This window comes from Artemia sp. Qi Xiang Cuo, chromosome 3 (genome assembly GCF_049724085.1).
Source record: "Artemia sp. Qi Xiang Cuo chromosome 3, ASM4972408v1, whole genome shotgun sequence".
Classification (NCBI taxonomy): Eukaryota; Metazoa; Arthropoda; class Branchiopoda; order Anostraca; family Artemiidae; genus Artemia; species Artemia sp. Qi Xiang Cuo.
In genome coordinates this window covers 6902077-6927894 of record NC_142796.1, presented here as the reverse complement: position 1 = coordinate 6927894, position 25818 = coordinate 6902077, and the positions used below count along the sequence as shown (strand labels likewise).

The 25818-nt window shown below is 34.6% G+C and overlaps 2 protein-coding genes across 4 annotated transcripts in view; one reads left to right on the top strand and one right to left on the bottom strand.

Annotated features, from left to right (window-relative positions):
- Nucleotides 1–792: 792 nt before the first annotated feature.
- On the bottom strand, nt 793–2532 carry LOC148953708 (serine/threonine-protein kinase pim-3-like). Its single transcript, XM_089085815.1, is given in 1 exon segment — nt 793–2532. A coding segment is annotated over 1 exon segment (1740 nt).
- Nucleotides 2533–14959: 12427 nt separating this feature from the next.
- LOC148953707 (polycomb protein eed-A-like) overlaps nt 14960–25818 on the top strand; it is a 22932-nt gene continuing 12073 nt past the window's right edge. For 2 of the 3 annotated variants that reach the window (XM_089108448.1, XM_089108447.1), the window contains exon 1: nt 14960–15060. The gene's annotated coding sequence lies outside the window, so the exon portion shown is untranslated. Of the gene's footprint in view, nt 15095–25818 lie in introns of all 3 variants that reach the window. The other variant, XM_089108449.1, reaches the window with a different exon arrangement.

The window sequence follows — 25818 nt, the reverse complement described above, 5'->3', positions numbered from 1 at the left end:
ATGGCAATTAGAGTTCTTTATGGTAATCAAATTGACCTATCTGCATCGGTGAGGCATCTTTACCGCGAGTATAAAATTCTACCGTTGGCAGGAATATGTGTATTCTATAATGCTCTGTTTATGTTTAAATATTTAGCTTCGGAGTTACCATCATGTTTTTCAGGAATGTTTAGTCTTGCGTCTACTATTCACGATCATTTAACACGATCTTCTCAGTTGGTGCGAAGACCAGCTATGGTCACGTCTAGGTCTAGGTTTTCAATTCGCCATGTTGTTCCGTTAGTTTGGGAGAGTTTGCCAGAGGATTTGAGGACTGTTGGGGGTTTGCAGGATTTTCGTAAGTCGCTAAAGAACCATTGTTTTGATGTGTATATTTTGAATGGATTATTCCACGCCACTTAAGTTTTGTTTTTGAGGAGGGTTTAGTTGCAGCTGAATATGATTATAATTATTATAATTTTGTTGGGTGTTGTTTGGAGGTTGGTTGGTTTTGGGGTCCGGTAAGTTGAGCTATAATTATTTTTTTTTTTTTTTTTTTTCTATTTCTTTTTTTTTTCTTTTTTCTTTTTTTTTTCTTTTTTGGTTTCTTGGTTTTTTGATTTATTAGATGGGTTTTCTCCCGCACAAGCATTGCTTCAGGGAATCGATGATGTATATATATATTTTTTTTTTTTTAAATAAACCCATTGTTACTTAAATAAACCCATTGTTACATTAGGAAGTCAGCATATATTGTACATACATAAAAATACATAAGCATACATAAATAATAAATTATGACCACATGACTTTTTACATATGCAGCAGTCGAACATCTGGGGCATATCCGAACACAAAAACTATACCAGATTCAGTCTTCTTAATGGAAATGGTTTTCTTCCTTTTCATTAAAATATCTGTTTCATTATTTACGATATACGGTAGATTTAAATTTAAATATTCCAAAATTTCTTTGGTGTTTGGTCTTTTGGTTGGATCTTGGTTCAGACACATAAACAACAACTTTCTTCCCAGTGGGGAAACTGAGGATTCATATATTCTGCTTTCCACAGCTTCTAAAACTGAGTCTGCACTCTTCCAAAATGTAAGTGGTTCAGCAAGTAAAAGTTGTGCCAAGATTACTCCCAAGCACCATGTTGTTATTGGACCATAGCCATAGAGTTTAGTCACTTCTTCGGCGATTTTACCGTCACTTTCTGAAATGAAGTTATAATTAGGAGTATTATATTTTTCTTTCATTCTTTGGTGATGGCTGTTTAATTCAGAAGGGGGAAAGAGACGTTGAAAAATAAGAAATGGCTTCGCAATTTCCTCTTCCATGTCTCTGGAGCTATCAAAATCAATAATGGTTACTTTAAAATTGAGATCTATAAGTATATCATTTGTCCTTATATCTCTATAAGATATTCCACACTCTTCTAATCTTACAACTATAGACAATATTTGTTGGTATGTTTTAAGGACTTCATATTCACTCAACCAGTTATTGTTTAATCTATCCTGCCTATAGAATTCTTTGAATCCTACCAATTGCTTGATAAAAGTTTCCAAATCAAGTGAATTTTCTTGGAATTCTGTAACAATAACAGCATATTTTTCGTCAACATAAAAGTCAATATATTTTTGGTAGCCTTCTATATCTTTGACTTTTTTCAGCCAATAAACTTCTTGTGGGATAGTAATTCCAGATGTTTAATCTCGAAACTTACTAGAGTTTTCTAGCTTTACAATTTTTACGGCAACTTTTTTTCCGTTGTATTTCCCTTGGGCAAGAAGGACATCTCCATTACGTCCATATCCTACTACTGTCCTGCTCAAGCGATATTCATCATAAAACATCTCCATACTTGTCTTTAACTTCTTTACCAGGTCACAGCTGCTCCTGGAAGCATGGCTTATATTGGATACAAGTACATCATCACATTTAGCTTGAGAAATCATAGGTCTAACATGGTCAATAACATTTTTCATTCGTACCACTGCCTTTCTCCGAATATTGTAAAAAATACTCTTTACCTTACTCTTGTAGTAAAATATTATAGCTGAGAAACGATAGACTACAGTATGAAGTCCAATCATCATTTCTTTTTTTATCGGCGGTATATTTTCAAGCTTCTTGTATTCCATTCTACTGAGTATCCTTTTTACAAAAACAGGACTTTTCAGTTTGTCATAGCTATGCATTTTTGTTTTCTTATTCAAGTGACCATAATATTGGCAAATAGTTTGCCGGCCATTACTTCTTTCGGTATTTTGTATGGGTATCAAGTCTGCACACAGCTTATTGTTGTAGTTGTGCTCCTGACTCCGTCTGCTCATCACAACATGGCTAATATTAGATACAAGCACATAATCACATCTAGCTCTAGAAAAATTGGCTCTAGCAAGGGTAATAATATTTTTCGTCCCTACCACTGCCTTTTTCTGGATTCGCCTGCAGTCCAAGTACTTTTTGCTTTTCAGTTTACCGAACAGCCTTTTATTATGATTATGACACTGTTCTTCGTTAGAAACATGTATTATTGTTTCCATATTCAAGTTATCTTGACAACCAAGAATAAGTTGGTACTAATTGGATCTTGTGTCTCTTAACTGAAACTGTTTGAAACCCAATTGTCTTCTAATATGTGATTTTACAGCATACCAAAGATCAACATGTTGAAAGGGCTCCAGAAATCCCCCATTGTCTATACTACCTACAAATATAAATTTGTAAACACTATTAAAGTCCCAAATCGCAGCTAGTTTTTGCAGAGGATTTAGCACCACATTATCACAAAATGTCCTTATCTTGCTCATGTAGTAGTGTATTATAAATTATTGTCTCTTCCCTGCGGTTGAGATGAACGTAATTTCCTCAGGCTTTCTTGTAAGAAACGAAAATTTAGAGAAATACATGGAGAAGATTATTGAGTTAGTTGAAAAGGGCAAAGTAAGTGAAGCAGTATGCGATTTAGAAGAACCGCTGAGGCAGATATGCGAACTACGAAAAGATAAGAAATCGACGAAAAAATTTTTGATTACGAGTGTGGGGGTCTTCGACTCATTGTAGCATAAATGATGGCTGGTATGTAGATGGCTGAAACCTAGTAAAGAACAAGCAAGCAGTATAGAACTGACTGAAACCTAGTAAAGAACAAGGAAGCTACACTTAAGTTAAAGAGACACTGCTAGACAAAAAATGTAGATAGCATCCTGAAAAGATAAATGCCATGGTATTTAACAGACCCACGGGAATCAAAAAATATGTTTATTATGAAGAGCAGTATCTGAGGTAAGTGAATCCAAACCTAACCAAAAACCGCTAGGTTTTTAGCCCAGAGAGGTTTGATGAGGTTTCCATACACCCAACAATCATGGGCTAAGTGCTCAGCGCACTTCCAATCCGCCAAGCTGCTCTCGTCAATAGGTGTTATCGAAGTGGTTTATGATGTATTTAAGCGTAAGCAATGTCTTTTTAAGACATGTCCATATAAAGAATCAATATATAGAAGCTTGCCGCGTGCCGAGTGCAAGCAGATATCAAATATCTTTGAATAGACTGCAGTATGAAAATACATTTAACTGCGTAAAGAGCAAATCTTTTAATTGCAAAACTATTTGTATATATTTTAACAAGGGATTACAATAATTCAAAAACCTTAAAAAATAAAACCAAAAGTATGAAACTTAGTAGAAATCGTTGTTAGAACTCGAACTTGCTGTAATAATCAAATATTTTTAATAGAACGCAGTATGAAAAAACATTTAATTGCGGTATGAAAAAACATTTAAATGCGTAAAGAACAAAAAACAGGTAATTGCAAAAATATTTGTATATATTTTAACAAGGGATTACAACAATTCAAATCCCTAAAAAAGAAAAACAAAATTTTGAAGCTTAGTAGATATCGGTGCTAGAAATCGGACATGCTTTAATAATCTATTGAGGTCTTTAAAAAGACCTCATTTTTTAAATCTACTCATACTGAGGTCTTTAAAAAGACCTCAGTATGAAAATCAACAAATTTTCTGCGGTTAGAAGACAAGCGACAATGAGAATCCATATATTGAAGCACACCACGTGCCGAGTGCCGGGGTTCTGTGACGAAGCCACCGGGCTCCCGGTACTATAACTATATCTACATGCTTCTAATTATGTTAAAAATAATATTTTGATCTTCATATGCTCTTCATATATTCTCTTCATATATATATATATATATATACATCAAATATTCATATGAATATTTTGATCTTCATAAGATTATGTTAATAACATTTGTTATTACATTTTCGTAAGTTTTTTATTATAACATAAGCTACTACAGTGTTATAGAAACATGCAGTTTTCCGTAAAAAATTGATTATATAAAAATTATTATAACTAAAATAGGCACTAGATGAGGCAATTTCCTTTAAAATGAGCCATTAAACGGCTCTTAAGTTATTCCAATGCCCAGCTATCTGAGGAAAAAAAGAAAAAATGCCGTATATGCAGAATATCGTGATTGTAACCATTTTTCTTGATTTTCAAACCAATATATTTTCCTTGTTATTCAAGCCAAGGGACAGTTAGTTTCCTATATTGGGGTATTGGACAAGGCGGTTATAAAAATTTACTTCTGTTTTTGATATGACTAGTTTTAGGATTTATGGGCTATTTAGTTTTTTTCTGTGGGACATGATCGTCTATTACTAGGTTACTAGCTACTGCAGCAACCCGGATTTAAATGAAAATTCGTTCTCATTTGATAGCTTTTTCAAAACACGTGTTCAAATTCGTTTGCTGCTTAGTTCCCTTATGGTTGCATACAGGATCGATATTGTAAATGTCGATTTTGTATTGTATAATAAAGAACGTACTCTACTCTACACTAACTGGAATATTGATCCGGCTCTCAGCGGTAACTAGCAACCTAGTAAGAGACGATCACGTCACATAGTAAAAAACAAAATAACCCATAACTTATAAAACAAGAGTCAAATCAAAAATCTGCTGAATAGTAACCGTAACTATAAAAAACAGAATTTTGATACCAATAGATACATCAAAAGAATTGGATTCTTATGCTGATTTTAAATATATAAGTTTCGAAAAAATATACAAGTTTTTACAACAAAACTGAATTTTCTATATGTAAGACGGGACCAATAAGGGCAGGTGAAGCGATAGACATTGGTAAATTCTCTGAAGTAATGAAAATCCAATATGAGGGAGAAAGAAAAATGGAGTTAGAAGATAAGCGACAGTGATATTCAAAACTTGACAAAATTGAAAGTGATAACAATGACAATTAAAATGATAATTATTTGGAACTACCTGAACTGTCAAACGTGATAAGACCAAGAGAACAGCCCGAACAAATAAAATTCACAACGGGTGAAAATCGACAACCTTGACTATCAACCTGAGCTATCAAAGTTAAAGGTCCAATAACAAAAAAAACGTTATTTTACAAAGTTGCTAATTCTAATTGATGGTCATTTAAAATGTTCAAGCATTTAATTGATAAAAATAAAGCACAGATTAATGTTATTAAAAACGAGTGAAAGTGAGAATCGCAACAGCTTAAAAAAAGGCATGGAAAAAACGACAGCGAGAATTACATTGAATTGTAAGCCAAATTTTGAACAGTGATATATGGTTGAAAACTGAAAAAGACACATATATTATCCATAATGCCTTAAAAATTAAATGAGATGATGTATGAATCTAAACTGATAAAGCAAAAGGCATGAAAAAACTTTCTGAAATAAAGATGAAAAAAATGGACAATGAAATCTAGGGTTGAAATACAAGAAACAGCGATGACTGGCCACAAAAACGATCTAAATAGGAGGTGGATGTTATAATATCGTCATGGTGTCATGATGTCTTCAATTCCGTAGTCGGATGAAACTGAATGTTATGGTAACATATTATATAAAAAAAATCCAAACTGTTGTCTATGACCACTGAAACACTAAACATTAATACACCAAAACATTTACTACTACTACTAACAACTCAACCCCGAAACAAGCCCCCTGGAATCAACACAGCTACCTGCTTTCCTCCTCCATCCTAATCTACTCAAAACTTTCCCCTTTACACCCTTCCAGGGAGCTCCCATTTTACCTAAATCTGTCCCTAAGACATCTTTTCATCCCCACGGAGGACAGCCTGTTTTCCATTTAGCCCTAGATGGTTGGCGAAAAACAATATTTGGCAATCTTACAGCCTATGTCGGCAGAACATATTCTCGCCATTTCAACCTTTGTTTCAATAAAACCCTAGAAAGTGCGATTAAAAATGCCTTTAAAACAGCTTACTGTTATCTTGGGATAGTGTAATGTAGGACAATATGGCTTTTTAACTCTGTGATAGCAGTGGCACATTTGCATCAAAATCCTGGAGGGGGGGCAAAGTTGGAGCCAATTTTTGCAAATCAAGTAAAAATGACAGTGAAATACGAAAAATGAGGCATATAGTACCACAAGGCGAAATATATTCTAAAGAAAACTTGCTTGTTTCTCTGGAAGCTTGAATTATGCAGGCTTATTTTAGTTTTGACAAGTTTTTTTTTTGCAGAAACAAATTTCAGCTGGGGTCCAAAATGAGGTCTTAGAGACGGCAAAATAATGTCTGGAGGGTGCAGTTCCCCCCTTTCCCTGTCCCATAGTTAATTACACCCCTGTGTGATAGTTTGTGGTGTTTTAACAAATCGTACTTCGGCTACATATAAACCTTTAACATTCAATTAAATAGCTGATTACAATTTCATCGAATACTTTTTTAGATCGTTCAATACATATTTTTGATGAAATTAACAATTGTAAAGCTTCAAATAAATGATTAATCCTCATTGCGTAGTAACAGTGAAAACGTCCATTTACCGCTTCAAATAATTCAACAGCTTCATTTATAGCTTCGAATAAATGATACATCTACTAAGCGTGGTAACATAGTTATGACAAATTAACCTTTTTCTTATGATGTGTTCCTAAGAAGTTAAAGGTAACAAAATCAATTATAATAGAATATATTATTTTCAAGAATTTTGTTTTATATTGGAACTTTTGCCAAAGCTTTGTGATAACAATGCTGGTTATCGCCCTGGGAGCCATCATAGCATTGGTCTTGACTTGGAAGAGAAAATATGATTGTGGTGTGTATTTCTGCGTATTATCAGTGATTTTGAATATTTTTGCAGTTCAGTATCTTTTATCTGATAATGTCGAATACCGCAGAATCTTGAAGTCAGAATTAAACAACTCGAAACCTATTGTAACTACCTGGATTGATGAAGTTCAACAGAGCTTTTACTACTGTAGCATACAGGCTTTTGTCGAAATAGATGAGGGTATCCCTGATTATATTCCTTTTAGGCACTGGAATAGTAATTTTACTGAAACAGAGTGTTAGAATGATGCTGCAGATTTCGAAATGAAACTATCCCTGCATGGCTGAATCAAATAAACACCGAACAGTCGGCAATGATTTGTCACAGCTCAACCGATCTGAATAAAAAACAACAGGAATTCCTCCTCCAGTTCTTCCTCCTGAAGATTAAGAAAACGCAGAAAAAGAGAAACAGGAATTCATCCTCCAGTTCTTCCTGAAGAGGAAGAAAAAGCAGAAGAGGTGAAACAAGAAAGATTCAACTGCAGCAAAGATGCAAATCCTGAGACAGCCTATACGAGTATAAACGGTTGTGACAAAAGCCTAAAGCATATAATGGAATCTAAAAAAAGTTTGATTTATTTGATCCAATGGATATCCTCAATTATCATTACGATGTCAACAATTCCCTTTTTTGTATTTCTTGTTGTCCAACATGTTTTCCGAGTGGGGAAGATAGTGATGACAACGGTTAAGATGACGATGATGATGATGAAAATGATGGTGACGAGGATCACGATGAAGATGAAAGTGACAGTGACAGTGACTAATTAAATAGTGTAGTTGTCTAAATAGCTATTCAGATTTGAAGAGTTTTATGAACTCTAAAAAACCTTATTCCTTTGACCCAATGGATCTTATCCATTGTCTTTGCAACTATATCAATTGTTTTTTTTTTATATGTCATGCTTTCCACCTCTATGCTTGGAAGATAACAAAGTTAATGAAGAAAATCATTGTAGTCCACCGCTGAGTGGGGAATATAACAATGATGATAGTAAAATCATGCTGGTCTATCTCCAAGCGGGGAGATGACGTAGGTAATGATGAAACTGACAGTGACTAAATAAATGGCGTTTTGTGACATAGTTCCTGAGATATTGGAAGATTTTGCTACTGTCATATTCCCTGTATCAAAACAAGTTCAAATTTATTTAAAAGTAAACACCATTTTTTAAATGTGTCAAAAGAATAGAAATAAAAGTTGAACTTCTTATTCTCTCTCTCATTTTGAAAGAGACATTCTTGAAACTGTAGGGCTAGAAACTTTTTAGGGCTAGAAACCTCTTTTTACTTTAAGGCTTAAACCTCTTTTTAGGGCTAGAAACCTCTTTTTACTTTAGGGCTTAAACCTCTTTTTAGGGCTAGAAACCTCTTTTTACTTTGGGGCTTAAACCTCTTTTTAGGGCTAGAAACCTCTTTTTACTTTAGGGCTTAAACCTCGTTTTAGGGCTAGAAACTAAGTCTTGTTGTTGCTTTAAGCAGACTCTGGGTAAATTTCTCCCACTAAACGCCGCTTCTGAAAATATTGAATTCTGTTTATAAACTTCTTCACCCAGAGTTCTTTAAGAAACAATCCGTCAATGGGTAGCGCTCTTAAAGGAAGCAAAGTAGTTTGAGTCGGTACTCAGTATTCGCTGAAAACTTGATTTTACTTCTGATCAAATGAGCCAGGGGGGGGGGGATTGTCGTACTTAAAAACATAATTTCCTGACCCTTCAACTACGTTCAACAAAATGGCTATATCGAAATGTTGATCGTAAGTGTTTGGGGAAACGATGGGAATGTGGGGGGGGGGCATCACTTTTGATCATTAATAACAGCACTAGCCCTCTCAATTCCCAATTGAATGAGCCCTTTTTGAAGTTTCTATGACAACGCTTTCTATAAAATGCTAATATGACCCCAGGGCATAACTTACACCCCTTGCCCTGAGGGCTCTACAGGGATTATCCTCCTTAAAGACGTAATATCCAAGACTTTCAACTACGTTGAAAAAAATGACTATCTCAAAGTTTTGATGGCATGTGTTTGGGGAAATGGTGGGCGTGAGAGGGGTGTTAATTGCCCTCCAATCACTTCCAACTATTGAAAAGGGCACTACCCGTTTCAATATCCAATCGAATGAGCCCTTTCTGAAGTTTCTACGACAACGTTTTCTATAAAAACCTTATAGATAGATAGATAGATATTTATTGCAAAAAAAAGCCTCTTTGGGCCATGGCAAAAACAAACACAGTTGCATATAAAGTCAAAACACATGATAATAACATATATAACAATAACTAAACATAGCCCCTAGCAAATAAAATTAAAATTACATAACAATTGCAACATAAAAGCACACATAATACTATAAAACTAACTCACATAATTACACACAATGTCACACATAATAATAATAATAATAATTCTGTATTCAAAAGCCTTTCTACAGGGCCATATACACTATACATCGAATATAACAGGAAAACAAAAGTAAAACTCCCTTCAGCATTTTCATTCCAAACCATAACAAATCTTCTTCACAATAGTTCCTTTCTTATCTTTAGTGCCTGATCAACAAATCTACATAATCTACACATGAGACTAGGTACCGTCTGAGACAACATGCCCCGAAGTGAAAAATTACTTTCCCCCAAAATACCCTCCCTCAAATCAGTAAGCCCCTGGCACCGGCACAGAAAATGGTCCAGATTTTCCTCTTCAATATTACAAATGGGACACGTGTACCTAGACGCCGGGAACCCGTTACCTCTCTCAAATACTTTACTCCTCCATCTTAAAGGCAAACAGTTGGCCCGCAGCTGAAACCAATATGACAAATACTTACTTGGCAAATTAAATTTAAAGTAAATCTCCTGGCCAACCACCTTTTTAAAATCCTTATAAACGCTTAATGTCTCCGATCTCTCAATTTCATTCTCCCATGTCTGTATCTCCTGATCTTCTAATCTTTGTTGAACTATTCCTATTATATCAATCTGACTATTAGCGGGGCCTCTACCATCATTCCATATATATAACAATCCTAATCTGTCTAATAAGGATTTAACCCTAAACGGCCACGACCTCTTACACCCTAAAGAAAGTAGCTCTTCATAGGCCTCTCTAATAAGTTTACCTCGTGGTACCTGCACTATCTTCATCCAAAATCTAACTACCTGAACCAGCCTATGTTTACGGAGCGAAAAAAGCCCTAGCTTCGCTTTCAAAAACTGGGTATGCGTAGTCCTATGGAGGCCGTAAAGCCTTTTGTAATAAGTTACCTGAAGGGTCTCCAGCTGTTCTGCCGCTTCTATCCCCCATAATTCCCCACCATAATGAATAACTGGTATAATCTTCGTTAAGAATATTCTCTTATGCATTGCTAGACTTTTAATACCCATAACTGTACCATTCCTAAAAACCGTCAATATAGCCGCTTTCCCCCTTTTTACTGACTCTTTAATGTGGGCACACCAACTACCATTATTTTGAAATACAAAACCTAAATATTTTGAATTTTCAACTATCTTTATTTCGTCTCGATTAAACATAAACCTACCATTACATTCTTCATCCTTTCTTTTACCAAAAATAACTATTTCTGTCTTGTTAACATTAAGTTGGAGCTTCTTCAGATCTAAATAATCTGCAACAAGATCTAACAAAATCTGTAATTCATGGGCAACATCCCATGTTTCCTCTCTATTATAGGAACTATTCTGAGGCGCTATATACACAGATCCTAAAGTCATCCATTTATTTCTCACTAACTCCAACCGTACCCAAAGAATGTTCTCTGAATTACTAGCAATTCTATGATAACAACGGAAACGAGCTTTACTTAATAACACGGTTATCCCTCCATAGCAGCGCATGTTTCCAGCTGGCTTTCGCGCAACATGCTCAACACTAAAACCGTCGAATATCGGAGGGTCACTTGCGCTATGCCATGTTTCAACTAACCCTATAATATCGATTGACTTTAAATCTTCACTAATCTGTTTCACTTTATTTTTCACACCTTGTACGTTCCAGGTTACTAAACTTATTCGATGTATATGGCCGGGTTTTTCCTAGTCACTGCGTACCTCTCGCTCTTCAGTATTAGCTGCATCAAAATCTGAAACTTCCGGAGTAATGCTGTAATAGTCATGATATCTGTCACTATAGGGGGTACCTCCACGGGAGCCCCTCGACACGTACCGACCAGCTCTATTTGGCCAACCTCCCGTGGGCGACACTCGCCTGGAAACATTCCTACTGTTTCCCCTTGATTGTTCTTCAGGACTAATAACTTCCGATAATTTTCGCGTCTTCTTATCATTACCCTTTAATGGAGACCTCGCTAAAATAGTGTCTTTATGGTAGGTTTTACTGCCAATAGGTGCGGGGTTATTCACATCAACTTCAACTACTGTTTCCGCATCGCTATCCGACATTGTTGCATCGCTACCCGAATTGTCTTCCGCATTTCCTCGAATAACAACTTCGCTGCCTTTATTAATGGCGCCTGCAGTAGGTACTTTTGCCTTTTGTACTTTTTGCGTGGTGTGCGGAGTCTCCTTTATAACCTTATTCGATAGCTCATCATATTTAAACATAACATCGTTCACATAGAGATTGACACCCCTGAGACAGGCAGAATGACCTTCAGAAAGAGCTTTATTCATTTCTACTCTGAGGTGCTTTCTAGCTTCACGCTGGGCAGGGCTATAATCGGGTGCAGCAGAAAGTCCATATTTTTGTAGAAGTGGATTTCCCCTTAAAATATATTTCTTACATCCATCGAATTCAGCTTTAGCACAATAGGACCCGCCTTCAATTAGAAAGAATCTCTTACTTCACTGCGGGTGAGGCGCAAATTGGGAATTACGTCGTTCAAAATCTTCATAATCTCTTCAATAAGGGTATACCTTCTCGGATCCACCGCCTCAAAGTTTTAGATTATATCATTGCTGTGCCGCAACTCATCCCTTAAATGGTCAGCTCTAAGCTTGGCTGACTGTAAATTTTGGCGAACCAGTATCAATTCACTCTTCAGTTTCTCGTTAGCTTCTGCGTTCGATTTTAGCTGAACATTCACTTGTGCTAACTGTGCCTCGACAGAAGTTACACTTTCCACAAGTTCCGGGAGCGTCCATTTTTTATGTCAATTCCGGCAGCAAATCCAGCTTAAAATTTATCTCTTGTAGAAACTGACTGTTCCTTGTCGAATCACCTCTATCCGCTTGCATTGTAACAATAACTAATCAGTGACGTCACCGAGTAAAGAGAATCCAGTCAAAAAAAAAAAAAAAATCCAATCTCCGATATTTGAGTGCATTCAGGTAATTGCGTAAGATTTAATCCTTTACAAAATTGTGTCACTCTTTAATCCTTTTCAAAATATATGTGACCTTCACTGGCGGATGCTGAATGAGAACTGATATGTACAAGGGGCATAACTTACAACCCTGGCTCTGAGGGCTGTAGGGGGGGGGGGACATCCTCAAAGACCTATTTCCAGAACTTTCAACTACGTTGAACAAAATTGCAATCGAAAAATCTTGATTGGATGTGTTTGGCGGATCTGGTCTGCGTGAGAGGGGGTTAGTTTCCCTCCAATCACTTTCAACTATTAAAAAGGACACTAGCCCTTTGAATTTCAAATCGAATGATCCCTTTTTCAAGTTTCTACGACAAAGCTTTCAACAAAAACCTTATATACCCCCAGGGCATAGATTACAACCCTTGCCCTGAGGGCTGTTGGGGGAGTGTCATTCTCAAAGACACAATTTCCAGATCTTTCAACTACGTTAAACAAAATGGCTATCTCAAAATTTTGATTGGATGTGTTTGGGGAAATAGTGGGCGTAGAAGGGGTGTTAGTTGTGTTCCAATCACTTTCGACTATTAATAAGGGCACAAGCCCCTCCAATTTCCAATCGAATAAACCCTTTTCGAAGTTTCTTTGACAACTTCTTCGATACGAAGTGCCCTTGTCTAAAGGATAAAAAAATAATATATTGTGCCAACATCCTTCTTTGCTTATGCAGCGCTACTGCGCTGCCGAAAAATGATATTTCCGAAAAATAAGTTTTTCAAAGAAAAGTTAAGGCTATTTTAAACTTAAGCTCAGCAGATAGAAATACCTGTTAAAATTCAAACTCAAAACAACTAGAAATTACTATTAAAGAATAAATGAAACCCAAAACGAACAGAAATTAAATAAACAATCATAGCTAAAAAAACATACAACTAGTACTAACATAAATGAAAAAATAGATCTTAAAGCGAGTAATGCTTAGATTGCATATGAAAATCAAGCTTAAAACGAAAAAGAATATTTTGTTATTGAAGTATAAATGAAACTTATAACAAACAGAAATTAAATATACAATCAATGCAAACTAACTTGCAATAGATATTAATTTAAATGAATAAATGAATCTTAAAACGAGTGAAACTTAAATTGAATATGCAAATCAAGCTTGAAACGAACAAAATCCTAAAAACAAGAGTTTGGGTACTGCCTCCTCCTCTCACTGTAAGTCTAAAACCTACTGCGTCATTGTCGTTTTAGTTAAAACCAATTTTAATACAAATATTATCTTTTGTACTTAATAGTGAAAATAAACATTAAAATTATAATAAATTTTGAACTGATGAGCTTTCAGCAATTAATATCATTATACATCAAATATTCAGTTTAATTTATTAGTTCTTTCTAAAGTTGTTAAAGACGAATATAGTTTCACTACAAACAAAAGTTTGGATACTGCCCAATTCCTTAACTGTAAATAAAAACCAAAAGCCTACAGCGTCATTTGCGCTTAACTGAAAACGAATTACATTACAAATATTTTCCTTTTCAGTTCTTACAGTCTTTCAGCATCGACAATAAAAATAAAATTACCGTGAAACAAACTCTAGAACTGATGGATCTTTCAAAAATTAATTTCATTATACATCAAATAATCAATTTGATGTTGTTTATACTCTCCAAGACTGTTCAAGACCGTCAAGACGCATATAGCTTTCAGTAAAGCGCCAATGACGCAGTAGGCTTTAGACTTCTACAATGAGAGGAGGAGGCGATACCCCAAGATCAAAGATAGAATCTTGGGGAATGATATTAAGATTTAATTTTCAGGTCAACTTCAGGAGGTATAAAACTAAATTACTAAAAATTGTTGGAAAAGTTTCTCCAACATACACATAGCAACCCAAGCCATGGGTTCTTATAGAAAAAAAAAACAACAAAAGATATAAAATATTCTCTTTTTTTTTCATGAAAAAGACTATGTTGATAAAATGCCCAGATATACCTTCCACTAGAGGCCTGGATTCGCTTTCCAGCAAAACTGCTGCTGATCAGTATACAAAAAATAAACAGAAGAACTTTTTTTCAATTTAAAACGCAATTAAAGTAAGGGACAATTCTATCAAACATTTTGTGATAACAAACCAGGCAAGTACGCAGGAATTTGTTTCGGGGGAGAATTTGTTCCCTTTCCTCTACATTTTGAACATTGTCTCTTGTTTGCATTATTATAAATAAATACAAAAGAGTATTCCAAAGCACACATAACTATATCAGAGATAGAAAAAATAATCATCTCTCCCAATCCCCCTCCCCCCCAAAAAAAATGACAGGTCTAGCCAGTCCCGGTCTTCTCGCGAATAACTATCGTGTCCGCTAATTGTGAATTTGATAAATAATAGCCCCCTTAGCTAGCTAGCGCAAATACAGCGCCATCTAATAAGACAAAAGAAGTATCTTTTAAATTGAATAGAGGCCATGAGATGCATTAAACAATAAGCAATAGAAGAAGGAGATCATTACATCTGTTTTGTATTTTTGGACATTTTAATCCACAGCTGTTTTGGGCTCTAAGAAAGTGAGGGCGAGGATTATTTCTGATTGAGATAAGACTGAATTTTGAAACGTAAGTGAAAAGGAGTAAACAACTTCATTGGAAGGTAAATGTTTTGTTATTCATATTATTGACTTATGAATAAAGTAAACATACCACTCGATGCCATTTTTATGCTCTTTCCAAATATAACAATCATTTTTGTAGGAAATAAATCTGATCCCCACCCTTATATACACCAATTCAGGGTGTATATATGCATATTAGGGGGTGTGGGGAGTTTAAACTTACCTCTCATCTACATCAAATAAAATTTTCCCCCACCCCCCTAATTTGCAAATATATACCCTGAATTGGTATATATAGGGGCGGGATTAAGCTCATTTCCGCCAAAAATGATTATTATATTTGGAAAGAGCATAAAAAAAACCATCAAGTGGTTTGTTTACTTTATTTGTAAGCCAATAATATGAACAACAAAAAAATTAGGTCAATATAGCCTATACCAAATCATATTATTGAGTTAGGACTAAAGTAAATACACCATTCAATGCCTTTTTTTATGCTGATTATGAATATAATAAGCATTTCTATCGGAAATGAATTTCAGCCCCCCCTATATATGCCAATTCAGGGTTAGGTTAGGTATAGCCTATATAGGGGGGGGGGGCTGAAATTCATTTCTAATAGAAATGCTTATTATATTCGTAATCAGCATAAAAAAAGGCATCAAATGGTGTATTTGCTTTATTTGAAACTCAATAATATGATTTGGTATATATTGACCAAAAATTACCCATCAAAAGTCAGCTTTTAGCTTGGCTGGTATAAGGATATGCTAACCTAGTGGTTGGATACTTTTGAAGGAAACATGTTAAACAAATTAGGGTAAAACTCTACTTTAGAAATTTTAGTTCACTTCTCAAGTGTGAACCATATAATAAGTATAGAAGTACTCCCCCCATCTTCTAAGCCATAGAAATAAATAAAGGGTGGAGATAGTATCTTGGTAGCACCCCAAGCTGTTCCTAGGGTTAGTGGTGCCCAGGGCCTAGGCTAATTGCAGCACCACTCTGCTGACTAGGCCTAGCAAAAAAGCTGAATGGGTAAATATTTACCAAATCATATTATTGACTTACAAATAAAGTGAATATACCACTTGATGGCTTTTCTTATGCTCTTTCCAAATATAATAGGCCTAATCATTTTTGTTGGAAATGAATTTTACCCCCACACCTATAGCCTATATCAATTCAGGGTATATATTTGCACATTAAGGGGGTGAGGGCAAATTTTATTTCTGATGTAAATGGTAGGTAAGCTTAAACTTTACCCCTACCCCCCTGATGTGCAAATATATACCCTGAATTGGTATATATATAGGGGTGGGGGTAAAATTCATTTCCAACAAAAATGATTATTATATTTGGAAAGAGCATAAAAAAAGGCATTGAGTGGTATATTCACTTTATTTGTAAGTCAGTAATTATTATTATTATTATTATTCATTTATTGCCCATCAAAAAAAGGTACAAAAGGTACAGTAGACAGAGTAATCACTAAAGAAAACAAAAAGAAGAAAATGAAGGACACAAACACACATTGAAAATTCAAATACATGACAAAAAAAATACTCTTCATTACATTAATATGAACAATGATGCTAATGAAAGGATGATAAAAGCTTCTTTTAAAACAGGAGAGAGATTTGTTAATACTAATATTAAATAATATGATAAATATATAATATGATTATATGTTTAATATGATTTCGTAAAAATTTACCCTTAATTTTGCTAACCAGTAGCCAGAATGTAGCCAGAAACAAACATTGCCCCAGAAAACAATTCATTTTCCAAATAGTTGACTAGTAACTTCTCCTCAACAAAACTTTATTTTTTCAGTAGGCTTTCACCCTGGCCTATTTATTATAGGCTGGGCTACTTGAAACTGTGAGTACACACATCTCTAAGAATAGAAGGGTAGATTAGTCAAATTTCCAAATACAATAAAATTTCAGTTTAGCAGCACTTCTCAAAAAACATGGCAGGCTAATAAAGTAAAAATAACAATGTTCTTATTTTGTGCTCTTTTTTCAATATATTAGTTGTTATCCTGACAACAAAGCAACCCTCCCTCCCTGATGATCCCATCAATATATAAAAAACTAAAAGAAAATTCTAAAAAGTGCATGACAATTTGCTTGATGTTTTCCATAGAAATTTCCTACAGATTGTTCTGGGTACCTGGATGACTGACCTTATTTTAAACAGTAGGCTGTACTAACAATGTGGTTCAATCTAGCTTCCTAGGGCTATGATAAAAAAAAGATTGAGATGGCTAGGGCACATTCTGCAGACGAATATTGACAAATTGCCAAAGGTTTTCTTTTTTGGCCAACTGTCTAGGGCTAAAAGGAAAGAAAGTTGTCCTTGTTTAGGGTGAGAGGATGTCATAAAGATAGATTTAAAGGAGATAGGAACTTCCTGGGAGGGGAGAAGTTACTAGTTCAAAAATGAATTGTTTTCTGGGCTAATGTTTGTTTCCAGTTAGTTGGCAAGATTAAGTTTTGCTGGGGAGAAGTTATTAGTCAACTAGTTGGGAAAATTAAGTTTTGCTGGGGAGAAGTTATTAGTCAACTTTTTCGAAAATGACAGTTCTGCTGGGGCTACATTTATTGTCAACTAGTTGGCAAATTTAAGTGTTGCTGGGGAGAAGTTATTACTGTAGTCAACTAGTTGGAAAAATTAAGTTTTGCTGGGGAGAAGTTATTAGTCAACTAGTTGGAATGAATTGTTTTCTGGGGCAATGTTTGTTTCCAGCTAGTTGGCAAAATCAAGTGTTGCTGGGGAGAATTTATTAGTCAACTAGTTGGAAAAATATAGTTTTTATAGGGAGAAGTTACTAGTTAATTAGTTGGAAAATGAATTATTTTCTGGGGCAATGTTTATTTCCAGCAACACATGAATTGAAAATCAAGTATTTTGCAGTAGGCATCAAGGCATGGCTAATTGTAGAAAAAGCCAAGACAGATAGTCCAAGTGATTGAGAAGGAAATCTGGGATAAGCCCTTTTTAGGATTATATAAAAATGATGTTGTAAAGAGATTGGATAGTAACATTCTATATAAGCTTATAAAGTAATTTTTTCTAATAGTCAAAGGGTAGAATCCTTTTTGCAATAGACTTCCACCCAGGCCAATTTATTATACGCTTAGCTACTTGGAAACTGTGAGGGCACATATCTCTAAGAATAGAAGGTCAAATTAGTCAAATTTCCAAATAATGGTAAAATTTCACTTTAGCAGCACTTCTAAAAAGAATGGTAGGCTGATAAAATAAAAATAACAATGTTCTTATTTCATGTTTTTTTCAGTATATTAGTTGTTATCCTGACAACAAAACAACCCTCCCTCCCTGATGATCCCATCATTATATTCAAACCTGAAAGAAAATTCCAAAAAGTGGATTACAACTTGCTAGATGTTTTCCATAAAAATTGCCTAGAAATTGTTCTGGGTATCTGGCTGACTGACCATATTTCATGCAGTAGGCTGTACAAAAAATGTGGTTTAATCCTCCTTTCTAAGGAAAATGAAACTTTCAGGGATGGGTCTACAGGCTAAAGTATGTCCTGGGAAGATGTTTTGAAGTACCTAACTCCACTCCTTCTCCCTCTAGAGGGTCCTGACATTTGATGACTTTTAAAACACTGTGTGTTATAAAAGTGAAACCTTGCAAAATAGATCTTCTGCTTAACTGAAGTACAACAAAATTGTTTTTGAGCTTCACAACTTTGCTCAATCCCAATTTATAAGGTATTTCCTAAATTTGGAAGAAAAAAAATCAAATGATATGGCTTAAAATTTTACTTAAATAAAAGGAGTTGCATTTTCAAAACTAAAGCCAGAGAAAAAGAAACTGATAACTGAAAATTAAGGTAAAATGTTGTTTTTTCAAAATTTGAATAGGTATAGATGTCATGTAGGCAAATTTCAGGACCCTCTAGAGGGAGAAGGAATGGAAGCAGGTGTTTCAGAATACCTTCCCAGGACATACTTTAGCCTGTAGACCCATCCCTGAAAGTTTCATTTTCCTAACTTAACCCCTTTCCAAGATAGCCAAAAGTAGCTAAAGTAGAATTTTACTGAATATGTATAAAAGGCAACAAAAAACTAGAATAGAACTGTTATTATTTCTTGAATGAAGAAATTTGGGTAAATATCTTGATTAACAGAGTATTCAGATAGCTAAGAAACAAGCTTACATTTACAATCAGAACTTCATGTTGAATCCAAATATAGTGTTTGTTTCTGTTGCAAATTCAATTTTAACCTAACCTATCATTTCTAACCTTACCCAAATATATAGCCCAAATTGTATATTTCCCATGCATTTATTGATTCTTGATTTTGTCACTATGATTCATTTTATGGGTAAACAGATTTTAACAAGATTGATGCTTATACAGATATATTAGCCATATCATAGGCAGCATAATAGCACTGCCAAAGTAAAGAGAAATGTGGGCACAATGTAATTTTTTTTGGGGTGGGGGGGATTTTTAGACCTGGGCACTTCATATCAAAGGAGTTATTGTAGAAACTTCAAAAACGGCTCTTTTGATTGGAAAATGAAAGGGCTAGTGCCCATTTTAGTAGTCAAAAGTGATTGGAGGGCAATCAACCCCCCTCCTACACCCATCATTTATACAAACATATCCAATCAAAATTTTTAGATAGCCACTTTGATCTGGAAGTTTTATCTTTGAGGATGACAACCCCTCCCCCACAGCCCTCAGGGCAAGGGTTGTAAGTTATATCCTGGGGACATAAAAGGCTTTTTTTATAGAAAGGGTGGAAGTAAAACTATGAAGGGGGCACATTGGATTTGTAATCAGAAGCTCTAGTGCCATTTTCAAGATTCAAAGTGATCAAAGGGCAGATACCCCCCCCCCCCTCATATTTTCCCAAAATTTATCTGATTGAAATTTTGAGATTGCCATTTGTTGTCATAGAAGCTTTGAAAAGGCTCATTCAATCGAAAATTGAAAGGGCCAGTGTCCTTTTCAATAGTCAAAAGTGATTGAAGGGCAATAAGCCCCCCCCCCTCCATGTTCATCAATTACCAAAACATATCTAATTAAAATTTTGAGATATCCATTTTGTTCAGTGTAGTTGAAAGGTCTAGAAATTATTATTTGGAGGATGACCCCCCCCCCCCCACAGCACAAGGGTTGTAAGTTATGCCCCAAAGGCATATAAGGTTTTATGGAAAGGGTGGTTGTATAAACTCCAGAGGAGGCCACCAAAAAAAATTCACCAAAAAGAGAATAATATTAACCATATAAAGCTGGTAAAATTCTACTTTAACTACTTTTGGCTATCTTGGAAAGGGGTTAGGTTAGGAAAATGAAACTTTCAGGAACAGGTCTTGAGGCTTATGTATGTCCCAGGAAGGTATTTTGTAGTACCTGCCTTCACTCCTTCTCCATCTAGAGGGTCCTAAAATTTGCCTACATGACAGGTCTATTATATCTACTGAAATTTTGACAAAATAACATTTTACCTTAATTTTTAGTTATCAGTTTCTTTTTTGTATTTGTTTAATCAAATAGCTTTCATAGCAAACAAAACTGAACACAAAACTATGCTATTTTTACAATGCATTAAGAAAAAAAAATCACATTTTTCTCTGGCTTTAGTTCTGAAAATGCAATTCCTGCTATTTGAGTAGAATTTTAAGCCATACCAAATTTTTTTTTTTCTTCAAAATTTAGGAAATGTATTTTCTTATCTTTAAAACCTTATAAATTGGGATTGAGCAAAGTTGTGAAGCTGAAAACAATTTTGTTGTGCTATATTTAATCAGAAGATCTATTTTGCAAGGTTTCACTTCTTTAACACACATATTTTTAAAGGTCAATTGGTCAGGACCCTTTAGAGGGAGAAGGAGTGGAGATAGTTACTTCAAAGTACCTTCCCAGGACATAAATTTGCTTGTTAGACCCATCTTTGAAAGTTTCATTTTCCTAACCTAACTGCTTTCCAAGATTAGCAAAAAGTAGCTAAAGTAGAATTTTACTACATATTCTTAAGGAAAGGCATCATTACAAGGAAGCATTTGAAAGGGAAACCATTATTATAATTAGAAAGAGCATAAAAGAGCCAAAAAATAGTGTTTTCACCTTGCTCCTATGTTAGTAATGGATTCATGTAGCCTACATATTCACCATTGAAATCTTAGGATGCATCATAGGTTCTTTGTTCAAACAGGTTTCTGCTGTCTTGACTTAATGCAATTTAGTTTTGCCTTAGTGAATTACAATGAAATATGATATCAGTACATTGATTTAACCTTAACAACAATGTACATACAAAAATTAATATGATTCTCCCAAAATCAAATGGTTGACATGGGGTGAATCAGGTAAAAATAAAACACATACATACAGGTAATATATCATATGATTTTTAAAGATAATATCATATGATTAAATATCATAGTAAATATCATATGACTTTATGATAATATGATAATTTGATTAATAAAAATATCCTGCATATTATAAAATAAAATTTTTTAGTGTTTCCTTTTAGTTTTATATTTCTATCCTGAAATTGCAGAATAGTAGATCTCCAGAAGGAGACATGCTAGACCAAAAATAGAGGTATTTTTAAATTGCTAATTTTATGCTCTTTTTTATAGTTAAATTTGTGTTTGTGACAAGCACTCACACCTCTGATGGTTCTATATATAGCCTTAGAATATATGTGCAATCAAACTAAAAAAATGAAATCCTTACTTTATAATATGCAGCATATTTATATTAATCAGATTATCATATTTCCTTGTATTGTTATCTACTTTTTTAGATCATTCAGTATTCAGTGTAATCACTCAGGCTAAACTAGATATCTTGAGTCCATACAATGCAACCAGTTTTACAACAGATCAACAAATAGAAAAAAAAATACATTATTAGGACTATATATGTGTCCATCAGGGGGGTGAGGTGCATTATCAGAATAAAAATCCTTAGGCTATGTTCAAAAGCAGCCTGTAAGGAATCTAATTGTACCATTTTTTTTATTTTTATTAGTTTTGCTTATACCCCAGATCCATTGGTGTATTTAGGGTTTCTGTTTGGGAGGGGGGGGGGCACCAGCTAAAAGCTAGCCTACTCGAAGTCAAGAAACTTTCTAACACTAAGAATATTAAGGTCATAGCCCTTTTTTGAGCTTATTTATTACTATGCTACTAAAAAAAGATAAAATTACCAACCCAATTAACCAAATTGAAGAGCTCTCCTTAAACCAAATACAAAACAACATAAGTATTTGTAAATACTCCTTATGTTTTGATCTATTTTGTTTTCATCCCATAGTTGCTTAAATATCTGTTAATATCCACCTTGACATCACTATTGATAGACATGTGTGTGACACCATTCAATGTGTCTTCTCCTGTCTGATTTTGGAGGTCTGTTTCAAGCTGCTTTAGCCTGCTAAATGCAGAAGCATTTACTGAAAACACTCTGCAGATGCTTTGGTAACAGGGAGGGTAGAGAATACAGCCAAAAGTGAATGTACTGTTAGAAAAAAGAGGCTGTTGCATGCATCAAGAGTTTCAGAGACTATATATATTTTTTTATTATTATTATAGGCTTCATGGCTCCATCACAGATGATGATTTGCCGCTAGTCCTGGTAGTTACCTCCTTTTCTAATACTGAGGTACTTATTATACCTTCTCTTGAATGCATCAAGGGAAGGATTTTCTGGGATTACCTCTGCCAGCAATCTATTTCATGTGGCAACTGATCACCAGGCAAAACTTATTTTCAGATATTCTTGGTGGGGAGTACCTGCTCAAAGTAGTCCTGATGAGCTGTACTTTGGCAAGTTGATTGCAAGGGCTTTGCTTTATCAGAAACAAGCTTTGATAGCTCCTCTGATGGAGGGTTATACAATTGCTTGTAGAAAACCGACATGGACATTACATAGCTCCTTGTAGGGTTCACTGGCAAATGAGACTTGCCTGTAAAACTCCATTTGATTTGGCAGGCAGTCAGCTCAGCAAGAGCACTAGTCTCAGAGAAGCAGAACTATTAATGGTTTGTGGTGCTTTTCCATAAATAGCAGGAAAATATGCTTCTGCTAGTTCTTTTAGTGCAAACTTCCATTGATCAATATGTTTGCAACAGGCAAGTAACTTTAAATTTTCCTTCTGCAGAGAAACAGAAGTGGAAAGCTGAATAAGACTTACTTTTCCCATAACAATCAGAGAGAAAATGAACTTGGTTATGGCTGCTACTAAGGAGTTGACTTTTGCCAATAGACTTGCAACAACAGGAAAAAGCTCAAGAAAAGCTACTGATCATCCAACTGCACCTGGTCACTAATTACAATGAAACAAACTTCAAACATCAAATCAAGAGCATCACTAGCAAAAATCGTTAGATTACTCCAAGCTGTAATTTAAAGTAAAAGTTATAATACCATCATACCTTTTAACCCACTATGTGTTACAGAAGTGAAGGAGCTTTTCTTTTTTTTTGTATGTGGCAGAAAGGATGATAGTGCAGAAGCTAATCACTCCATTTAATTGGGAGAGAAGGAAGAAACAACTTCTTGGACATTGTTCATTTGAATTAAGTTCAGTCTGGAAGCCTCCACAAAGGTGAGGTTTAAACAATGCAAAGCACAACACATGTAACTGGCAAGTGGATGCTGCTTTTGTATATCTACTTGAATGCCTTACTGAACATGTTACTACTTTTGTCAAAGCCAATTCCAACTAAATTGTTCATTAATAATCCAAACTCTAGTCATGGTCTAATTATCTGTTTGTTCATTTATATCTGTTCATTTATATGTTCATATGTCTGTTCAATTATCTGTTCATTTATAATCCAAACTCTAATCATGGTCTAATTATCTGTTTTGTTCATTTATATGTTCATTTATAATCCAAACTCTGATCATGGTCTAAATATCTGTTCATTTATAATCCAGGCCCTAATCATGGTCTAACTATCTGTTTTGCAAGGCCAATGCCAGTCACGTCATTCATGGCATTGAAGCACAGAAACCTTTTTTCTATTTGATGATCATCATAGAAACAGATGACAAGAACAACCAGTTCTTTTGAAGTTATACCACTTTTCTCATTGGCCCAAATAAAAAAGAAGAAAAAAACTGCATTTTTGCTCTGTTAAGAATGGTGTCCCAATTGACATTGCTCAGACTATTGATGATATTGCTCTGTGCTAGAGGAGATACATATTTCACATTGTTAGCAGATGATTCAAAATGCTCCTTTGATTTTGACCTTCACAGCTGCATAATTGTCAGCCATGTTTCATATGTAATTTAATTCTTAAGCTAATTCCAAGAGGAGATAGGAGAACTGACCTCAAAGTCTCCTTTTCCCTTTTCTTTGCAGGCCTTGGGAGATAAGGCTTGGTCAAAATAATGGGAAAATTAACCAAGGCCTCATAAGATAGTGGACAAAAAATGCTAATATTGTTGTCCATGTGTTATTGCATGCCTTTGCTCATTGACAGTCCTCTTCCCTTATTCAACAAGGATTTTATGGCACTTACAGTTGGTGAAATCAAGCAACAATTGTGCAAGCTGATTTTATTTGAGCTTGAGTCATGAGATTAGAAAGCTGGTAGTTATAAAGCAGCCACCAGAACTCTAGTTCTTGTATCTGTCTTCATTTCTTTGAACATTTCTTAATTTCTTAGAGCTTTGTTTCATCTTGAACAGCTACTTGGCAAATGATTAAATTGTGTGTTTTTTTTTGAAATTAAACAAGCCCCCTCTTTCTAAGTATTTTCAATTTGTGGGGAAAAGCCAGTTAGAAAATCAACATATTAATTTCTTAAAACTACTTAAGTTAATTAAAACTCTCTGTTAAAGAAACTACTCTGCTAAGTAGCATAGCTTTTCTGATAGACTTGCAGCAGCTGTTTTATAGCTAAAAAGAAGTTTAAGAATTTTTGAAATCCTCTAAGGTATTATAGAAAGTTATTGTGTTACTAAGGTTTTCGATTTACAAGTAAATTATTCAATTAGAATTTGAAGGGAAATAAGGTATTTTAAATGTTGTTCATGTTGGCCAACAATGTCAACAATAACTGTAAATCTACGCCCAATATAAAGCTGATCTGGATGATTAGCATCAATGCAATGCTGTTATAAGTTTAATCTGTTTCTTTCTTAATATTCAATCTTTCTTGGGCATTTAAAAACGTGAAAAAAGGAAAATGGTGTATAAAGCTTCAAAAAAAGGTCATCAATTAATGATCCTTTTGAGTAGAATAGTTATGCCAGGAATGAGATTAGACAAGTACCTTCCACCCTTGCCTCAATAACTGAAACAGTAGGAGTCAAAGCACCAACTTCATTGACTGAACACACTCTTTTTGAAAAAAAAAAATTATAAAGAGATTGTTGACAATTTTCTTTTGCCATTATGTTTTATGTCAATATTTTTTTTTTTTAATATCACCAATTCACTTTCTTTCTGTCTCTCTCTTTTTAAATGTCACTGAATTATGTCAAGTCAACTACTAACAACAAAGATTACACAGCTTTCAGTCTGATCAAATGTAATCATAATAAGTATGAAATAAGACTTACCAGAGACTTGAGGAAAGTGATAGGATGACTGAGAGAAATAACAACTCTTGGCTAAGGATGTCAGAGAGATCTTGAAAGTGCAGGATCTAGACAGACTAATAGATATATAAAAGCAAAAAAAAAAAAATGCAGGACTTCCAATATATTATCAAAGTATACAAGGAAAAATCAACAGGACTG